This window comes from Populus euphratica, unplaced genomic scaffold, assembly GCF_000495115.2.
Source record: "Populus euphratica unplaced genomic scaffold, PopEup_1.0 scaffold536.1, whole genome shotgun sequence".
NCBI classification, from domain to species: Eukaryota; Viridiplantae; Streptophyta; class Magnoliopsida; order Malpighiales; family Salicaceae; genus Populus; species Populus euphratica.
This window is the reverse complement of record NW_011500412.1, coordinates 140,983-150,496: the sequence shown is the minus strand read 5'-3', so window position 1 is coordinate 150,496 and position 9,514 is coordinate 140,983. Positions and strand designations below refer to the sequence as shown.

The 9,514-nt window shown below is 31.2% G+C and overlaps 1 protein-coding gene across 3 annotated transcripts; it reads left to right on the top strand.

The window, feature by feature from the left end:
* Positions 1-214: 214 nt before the first annotated feature.
* PTF1 (plastid transcription factor 1) lies at positions 215-2,606 on the top strand. 3 transcript variants are annotated; one of them, XM_011011075.1, is made up of 3 exons: positions 215-429; positions 923-1,725; positions 1,828-2,606. In XM_011011075.1, the coding sequence occupies exons 2-3, from the start codon at positions 1,062-1,064 to the stop codon at positions 2,157-2,159; spliced, it is 996 nt and encodes a 331-aa protein (XP_011009377.1). In that variant the 5' UTR covers positions 215-429; positions 923-1,061; the 3' UTR covers positions 2,160-2,606. The 3 variants fall into 3 exon arrangements, with proteins under 3 accessions (XP_011009377.1, XP_011009375.1, XP_011009376.1); XM_011011073.1 differs by having other exon boundaries at positions 216-429; positions 923-2,606; XM_011011074.1 differs by lacking the exon at positions 215-429 and adding an exon at positions 436-587 and having other exon boundaries at positions 923-2,606.
* Positions 2,607-9,514: the final 6,908 nt, after the last annotated feature.

Here is a 9,514-nt window from a genome sequence, read left to right as displayed (position 1 = left end):
CCCAACTCAATTTGTGCAATGTGTTTGTGCAAAATTTTAACATGGTGTTTTCCACAAATTGACTCTCTAAATTTTTACACTAGCTAGCCAAGGGAAAATTAATTAGTCCTAGTGACCATTCATTGAGACAATGATTGCTCAACATGCGTGACAAACGAAATGATAAGATATGGACTAGCATAATTTATTTGACCTGAGGGGGTGGGTATATGACACGCGGCTCCACTGATGCCATTGCTTTATCTTTACGTCTTCCTTGGATCATTGTCGGTTGAATTCCTAGCTTTCGCAAATGGCGTACCTTCTCCAATAAGTTTATTCTCTATGATCGAAACAAAGGAAAAGTATTTCCAGATATTGATACCAAATTGCGTAAGATATATACAGACAGGCAACCTTGGTGCAGACTTCATTACCTTTCTTCACACTGTAAGTGCTGCAACTAATCCCAAACTTATGTGCATGCCTAGCTATGATTACTAACCCTTCCCTTCCTTTAAAAATACTTCTTTTCTTGATTTATTCATGCAATACTAGCTAGTTACTTGTTTTCAGCTTCGGATTACCTCGTCGATGAGCACAATATTGTAAGAGAATATGATACTGAATATTGTTGTCTTCTCTTCACAACTGAAACCTTCCAGAACAAACAAATGGCTAGTTAAGAATTCTTGCGAAGGAATTCTTATAATGTTTCTGATAGATATTGACTATATATGCTTTTGTTGACTGTTTTTATAGAGATTCCCTTCCACCTGTGCAGAGATAGCTTGTTTTGATTATATATTTTTTTTAATATGTTTTCGATCTTCTTTAACCACTTACGCTTTCTTTAAGGGAAACTGCAGTTTGGACCGATTTTGTGCTGTATGTTTATGTTAATCTGACCGTTCATTTTCTTCCTTTTATGGATCTGAATCAGCATGAGAAGCTGCAGCACAAAGAAAGTTTATGCAGCAAGGTTTCTTTGACACTACAAGGAGTCTGTGCAAACCTCCAGTTATTTAAGGAGTTCAACTTGCTTGTTCAATTTCGTATGCACTGATGATGAGAGGCATAAGATGATTACTAGTTCAAAGCAAGTGGATTCTCCAACAAAAAAGGAAGAGGATTCAAATGATGGCAAGATTTCTAAGGCTTCATCTAGCTCAGCACCATGGTTAAGGTTGAAGGATCCAAGAATTGTGCGAGTGTCGCGTGCTTTTGGAGGAAAAGACAGGCATAGCAAAGTTTGCACCATTAGAGGATTGAGAGATAGGAGAGTTAGGCTTTCAGTTCCCACTGCTATTCAGTTGTATGATCTTCAAGATAGGCTTGGCCTTAATCAACCAAGCAAGGTAGTTGATTGGTTGCTTAATGCAGCCAAGCATGAAATTGATGAACTCCCTCCACTCCCAATGCCACCAGGGAACTTTTCCCTGAATCATCAAGAAATGCTAGGTTCTTCTAATGAAGTTGGCGCCTCACGGTCTAGCAAAGAAGTGTTTAAGATGAACAACGGCATCGATTGGCAGGATACAAGTGGATTTACTAGACCGAGTTTCTGGAATGCTGATGCAATTTTGAGGGCTAAGTCGAAAGAGGTTGTGACAGATCCAGCGAATGAGAAAGAAAAATGGGCAAAAAGAGATGAAGAAGATAAGGAGGATGGCAGTATTGAAGGGAATACAGCGCAAGCTTTATCGAGCAGTTTCTTACAAAGAGCTAGTCATTCTTCCTTACCAGGTTTGATAAATAATGCCATGCCTTATGGTTCTTTCTTTCATTTAGAACCTCAAAGTTTTCCATTATCTCATATGGGAAACCATGGATTTGCAACACAAACAGGAGATATACACAACCTAAATGTCGAGCCATTGTCATCTGCCTTGTCTTTATCATCTGGCTCTCAAATTTTAGTGTGTCCACCTGGGACAACACAGTCTTATTTCCCTTCACATGCCACAGCTTCCATGGAGATTGATCCGAGACAAATCAACCACTTTCAATGGTTGACCCCAAGCACTCAAAATCTCTTACCAAATTCCCTTACCCCAAGTCCATACTCTATAAGCCAATCCATGAGACCTTCCCAGTATTTCAGTGTGACTCCTAGGGTTCTCCACTCTCACAATAGCGAAAGTCCACCGGAAAAGGACCCACAATTCCCTTGTAAATGACATGAAAGCAGTGCAAGGATTGCAGAAGAAGAATACATGGCCCTTCTTCCTAAAACAAGCAAAGCTTCAGTTTGATTTAGTGTCCCAGGCGAGAGGAAAAGGTAATGTTCTATTTGAAAACTTACACTAGAACACTTCTACCTGTCCTGTGTGTTTATTTGCAGACAGTTTTTCTAATGGTACTCATAGTCACAATCTCATGCTTGATTTCACATTTTTTGCATCTTGGTGTCTGGTACTTCATTAGTCCTAGGAGAGTGTTTTATGTCGAACGAATGGCTTGATGATACTTGTGAGACAACCACAAAATCTTAATAATTTGATTTTCAGTTGATTGATCATAGTGATAGCAATTTGTACAGGTCATGGACCTAATAATTTTGTGTTATATTTGACGTTGCATCTCAATTTTAGTTAATAAAACCTTATATATGCTGTGCTGATCAATCTAGTATGAAGTGCAAAGAGGCAGTAGAGGATGGTTATTTGCACCTTAAGCTTATATGCTTTATATGACATTCAACTTTTTGTATGCCAAAGCCATGAACATTATTTGCTTCAACAAGATTTGGAGTCTTCAATACCTTCGAGTTTGCAATTTCATGAAGTTAAGGCAGTTTTGACACCGGATTTCTCAACAAATGCATATATGTACTTGTTAACTCAGAGTCCATGAGCATAATTTTGAAGCAAGAAAATTAAACCTTGGAGAAAACAAAGATCAATAGAGAATGATAGGCTATTTATAGAAGTCTGATATGAACACTGGAAAAACTAGTAAAGAGTCAAACCAAAAATAGGTTTTGAATTAAGCTTGTGTAATTTCAAATTAAGAACGAAAAGGAAAAATTAATTTCTTGCTTGTGTGAGTGAATGAGACATGATTGTGCTAGTATAAGTGTCAGCTTTGCACAGGATCCAACAAGATAATGGAAGGAGTAGCAGCTTTAGATGATCAAAGGAGCTCGTGAAAGTTGCGTATATCCAATGAACTGAAAAGATCTGTTCGTGGTCCTCAAAAAGGAAAACAAATTGAGGGAGAGACTAAGAGGGGTATTTTACCATTTTAACATGGCCAGGTAAAAGTTTTTTAAAAAATAGTACTTGGTTATAAAAATATTTGAAAAATAATACAGCTTAAATGTACCCATGATTTTAATTAATGATTTTGTAAAAATTCTTATTAGAAATAGAAGTTCTCAAGAAATAAAAAATGAAATTAATTAACATGAACAAAAATCAATATAAAAATTTATAAAAATTCAATAGTCAAAATATAAAATTTAAGATTTAATGTTCAAGAAATAAAAAGATGGATAATTTAATATGATATCACAGAGAAATGAGAGAAGAAAAAAAAAGGAAAGAAAGAATGAGTTATCAAGGACACATTGGAACCTTATTTTTTATATATTCAATATTATTAAAAAAATTTCAATAAGACAATTCTAACTACACTATAAAAAATTATCCAATAAAATTATAATTGGTTGGTGGTTTTGTTTGGAATTAAATAAATCTTAAAATATCTTAACTTGAAATTAAATTATTAACCAATTACAATTTTATTTGGTAGTTTATTTGGTAGTTTTCTATGGTGCAGTTAGAATTTTTTTATCAAGATATTTCTAATAATATTAGGAGTGTTAAAAATAAAGTATTAATGTGTTTTCAATGACTCTTTCTTTTTTTTCTTTCCTCATTTCTCACCATATCAGCTTATTTTTCCTCTTATTTCTTGACTACTGGATCTTAAATATCTTATCATGACCATTGAATTTTCATATAATTTTATGTTGAGTTTTATGTATGTTAATTAATTTCACTTTTGATTTCTTAAGCAAACAACTATTATTTCTAATTACAAAACCAATATTCCAAATCATTGTTGTATTGAAATTTTATTTTTTTTAAATACTTTTATCATGTGTTATTTTATCGAAACTTCTACCAAATTGTGTTGTTTTTCAAAAAGAAAAATCCAAAAAGGAGTAGAATAAAAAGATTATAGTATTACCGTTTATGTGTGATTAGGCAGGGGCCCACATTCCAAATTATTTTTTATAGATATATGGGGAGGCCCCATCATATTTTCTCCTTAAAGAAATCATCATTATATTAGGTCTTGTCTTTGCTAAGGTATTACTCTCAGCCAGCTCTCCTAGGATTAGGGCATCTTCAAGGGAGCTTGAGAAACTGTATGTAGATGAGAATCGGGGCATGCAAGAACTCACACCACAATCCCAAACAAAATCTAGCTACAGTTTTATATCTATACACACCAGTTTTTTTCCTATGTGATGACGGAGAAGAGATTTTAGAGAAAAGGCATTATATAGCCAATCTAACTCTATAGGAAAGGGTAGTATAATATATAGTTAGTTATCAACGTCTCCCAAAAACACCATATTGTTTCTAATTAAGCAGATAAAATCTAGCTGTGGTTGACCCTATGCCGAAAATAGCTTTCTGTTGCAGCCGGCAAATTAAGATTAATGAATGTTTTCTTATCTAGAGAGTAATTAATTGGTGTATTCTGTTATAATGAATGAATATATATAATATAGTGTTCATATTCTGTTATAATTCGGTAGTTAAGACAATTTTAATTTGTTTTTGGTCATTTACTTATGGAATGCAGACAAGAATTTTACTTTCGTACTGTAAATTGCGCATGGCTAGAATTTAATAATGAGATTCTGGGAAGAAGGGAAAAGAAGAAATGAAGAAAAAAAGACTAAGGGATCTCTCATGTTAAAAATCGAAATTAAATCATTGTAGTCTATGGTGAAATTATGTTATTTGAGAAGAATCCATGACAAACAAGAGCTTAATTTCACGTGCGTACCATGGAAAGAATATTGCGATTTCAATGAAGATTTTGTGGAGACAAGTAATCATCACGGGCTATTAATTTATTTGGTGATCATTCAGATGCTGATTATAACCAAAGAGGTGCAGAAACCAATGCTGTAGAATGATTTTTGGAACTCTATAGCTTAATTTCTTTCTGCCTCTAAAGGAAAAGGTTTCTGGATTGCTACTTTTCTCTCTTTTTTCATTTTACCCTCTTAAGCATGGGAAGATCGAGTATTATATACGGTATTATGGGGTGATATATACCTGTCCTGTATCTGGAGTTCTTGAATTCCATTGCTTAGTTACCTCTTGCCCTAGCTATGAGTTAGGTATTTATCTTGACAGCACCAGGTCTCTGCTAAGCATGTTCCTTGCCACTCTAAAACAGATTAGTGGGAATTAGAACGCATCGGATTTAGATCCAAGTGTTATCTTCACGACAAAGAAATTATGATTAAATCCTCATTAGTTTCTGGTTTATCAGTAATGTGAACAGTAGTCGTATGTATTATCGGCCATGCTCCCAGTAAATTAGTGTCTGAAGAAGATTTTCTGTTGACGGTTTTGCTGAAATACTAAGTATGAATATTCTTGTTTATGTTCTTAATTATTCGTCTTCGTATTTACTTTTCTTTTTGCTGGCCTGTATTCTATCTCTTTTGTCGTCAGCCACACCGCTAATCTGCTCGCTGGCTATGATCTGTTAACAAGATCACCCCGTCTCCTGTAAATAAATAAAAATGATTTATTCTTATTCTTTTAAATGAGTGTTGTGTGTTGATCATTTGTACATCGAATCATCACAATTTTATATATATATATATATATATATAGAAAGTCTCAAATTAAAAAACTCTGAAATAGAACAATGAAATTTGCAATTTAAAATAAAAAAGAAAAAAACAAAGAACAATTAACCCTGAAAGACGAAATATGCAAACTCAAGGGAAAGGGAAAAGCATGGCCACAAGTTAGCGAACCAACCAAAGAAATGACTCAATCTCATATTATATAACAGGGTGAGTTCTTAATATATTTTTAGTTAATCTAGTTGTTATAAAATATTGAGTTTCTTTTATATTTTTTATAAATTCTTTTTTCATCTAAATTAACATAATCAATCATGCATGTGTGATACTAAGGACTAAATATATTTAATACAAGGAATTACAATTCTAAATATATAAAAATCAAGCAAAAATTTTATTGAGGATTTTTTAAAAATTATATTGAAATAATATGTGTGATATTATTTAGAAAACAAAGTAATATTTTGTCATTTATAGAATTATTAAGTTTTTCTTACAAATAGAATGTTATGTCTTATATTTTTTATAAATTATGATACAAAACATATTATATACAGTCTACCTGTATTAATAGACAGAATAAAGAAAAATTAGAGCTATCACTAAGGTATAACAATTATTCTCTCTTAAAAGGTTTTAGGAGATTTTTCACTCGTGATTCAAGCAGATTACTATCAAAGGTTGTATACTTGGATGGTTTTTGGTTTGCAACAATCTAGTCTTAAGAAAATTAATTCAACCTCATAAATAAAACATAATCTTTAGATAATCTTCAATAAAATCCTAAATAACCCTAGATTGTCTAATAAAATTCTTGGGAATCTTAAAAAAAAATTAAATTTACTATTTTTGTTGCTTCAGCAGCGATGTTGATTAGAAACGTGTCAATGGACATGTAGCAGTTAGGTTCTAACTGCTTTTTTTTTTTTCTTCTCCTCTCTTTTCTATCTCATCTCCTTAAGAATCAACTGGTTTGCCAAAATTAAAAGCGTCATGTTATTTTTAAAATTATTTTTTATTGAATTTTTTTGGGTTCATTTTTTGTGAGGTTAGCCCTAGCCTCGTAACTTAATTGGGTCATAAGTTTCAAAGATTAGCTCAGGTTGATTTTGGTCTGTTTTAAGGTTTTTTTAATTTTATTCTTCAACACTCGATGGTTGGAGATTGAGTTTCATGTTTTTTTTTTTGTTTTTTTTATATGAGGTTATTTTAATCTCATGTCCAAGGTCATGGGCTTAGCATGTTAATCCTAGTTGACTCGAGTATTTTTTTTTCGTTTCTCTTTTGTAGATTTATTTTTTTAAAAAAAAATTTTGCTCTTCAATATTAAGTTATTTGAAATTTGAGCTTCATTATTTTATTTAATTTTTTTATTATGAGGTTATTTCAATCTCATGACTAAGTTGTATATTTGAAAGGTTAACTTGGGTGGACTCTAGTGGATTTTTTTGTTCTTTTTTAATATAATATTTTTTTAATTTTGTCCCTCAGTTTTGATTTATTGGAAATTGAGCTTTGAATTTTTTATTTTATTTTCTATGATATTATCATATCTATATTTAATTTTTAATTTGTTATCAAATCAAATAATATGACACATTTTAAAGATATTAAAAGGATATCTTTACATGAAATTGATTATTGTATAATTTTTGAGTTCGCTTGTAGCTTTTTGTTAATGATATCATTAAAGAATCAAGTTGAGTTAATAACCTGAGTTTCTGATTTTTTTTTAATTTTTTTTAAAATATTAGTGTTATCTCAAAATCTTTTTTATGCTAAAAAAAATATGGTCTGGCCAGTTTCATAGTATAAGCCACCAATACAATATTAGCTATTTATGATATTAAAGGGGTATTTGAAAGTATTGTAATGATTATTTTTTAAAAAATTTCACTAGAAAATAAATTAAAAAAAAATTATTTTTTTAAAAAATTATTTTTGATATCAATGCATCAAAATAATTTAAAAAAACAAAAAATAATAATTTAGATAACAAAAAATAAAAAAAATAAATTCTTTTAAAAATATTTAAAAAAGAAGAAGAAGAGATTTGACTGTTTTCTTCCTGAGGAACTCCTGTTCCCTCTCAACTGCTGGCCTCCAACCCTTACCATGACAGAAAATTAATTGCTGTGACAACGAAATTTGGGAGTTTGTCAGGAGAAGTGGGGCCCAAGAACCAAATCCAAGCTTTCACGGGCAGTCTAGCCCACTCAAACACAACCGGCGAGCAGAGATCCACCCTCTAATTTCTCTCCCCTTAGCACTGCAAAATGCGAACACCAACCATGCAAAATAAAGCTGAATAAATTCGGACATGAAGACTCCAACCTTAGTTCTGTAATAATCGGAGATGAAGACATGGAAATTCAGTCAAAATTAACTCTTAAAGCTAAATTATAGATCACTGTTCATGATCTGCTGTCACACAACGAAGTTATTTCTTTTTTTTTCTTTTTTTTTACCATATCCTCCATGAAAGCAAGAACGTGAAGAGTGTTTTTCCACTTCCAATCTTGAGAATACTTTCTATCAACTCATAATAACTTCAGCTATCATCTCGAAGAGAAAAATTAAGATTAAATCAAGTTTTGTTTATATCATTGAATAAACTCTCTTAAGTTTCAAGAATGCTCACAGCAGTCTCTTCTTCTTCTTCTTCTTCTTCTTCTTCTTCTAGGTATCAAAGATAATGATATTATTAAATCAGTTTTCATAGACAGAAATTGTCATCCACGCATCCTAATAATATATTTATAGGAAATTATGTTCTTACACTTCTTAAAAGAATCAACCTGTGACGGTAATCAGAAAGCAGCCAGCGAAGTTGAGCCTCCGAAGAAGATAGTCCCATTTGAGGCTATTATTTAGCTTTAGGGGGGCGTTAATCTCAACTCTGTGGAAATTAATTGATTGGCTTATCAAGGTATAAGGAATAAATTATATACAACTTTATGAAATAGAAGGTACTAGGTATAATTACACTTCGGTATACCAACTTTACACTTTTTTAGTTAATCAAGTATAAGAACTTTATTTTATTTTATTTTTTGTTTAATGTCAATTGCTTTGTTTTATAATATTATGATGTGTTATTTCTCCTTAACTTTACATTTTCGCAATTGAGTACATGAATTTTAATTTATCTTCTTTTTTAATTATGATTTATCAGTTTTTAATTTGTATCATACTAATTAAGTACTTTCTAATTAAGGAATTTGACAATTCTCCATTTTGGCGTTTTTTAAGAATTTCCCTCTAAAAAAATATTTCATTTGAATAAATATTAGTATTTAAATTAGAATAAATCCTTAGAAAAACCCTCTTTCGGAAGGATTACTTTTTCTTCTTTTATGAATTTTTGTTTATGATAAATTATGTCTCCGAATTAGTTTTCAAGTGCTTGATTTTTTTTCTTTTAATTTCTCCTTTTGATGGGAAGTCATCAGAGATTAAGAATTATTTTTATGATAACGTATTAATAGATACAGTAATATTACGATTACAGTGATTACAATTTCATACAAATATATTGATATCATGTGATTGCAAATTTTTTAAAAAGCATTGAGTTTTTAAGGAATAATTATTGAGACAAGTAGATTTATCAAAATGAAAATAATAATAAAATCTATGATAATTGAATGAGAAAAAATGAAAGCCGTTTGGTTTGGTATGTTGTAT

Excerpts from the sequence above, each read along its gene's own strand:
- PTF1 (XM_011011073.1), top strand. The coding sequence starts at position 1,062 with ATGATTACTAGTTCAAAGCAAGTGGATTCTCCAACAAAAAAGGAAGAG.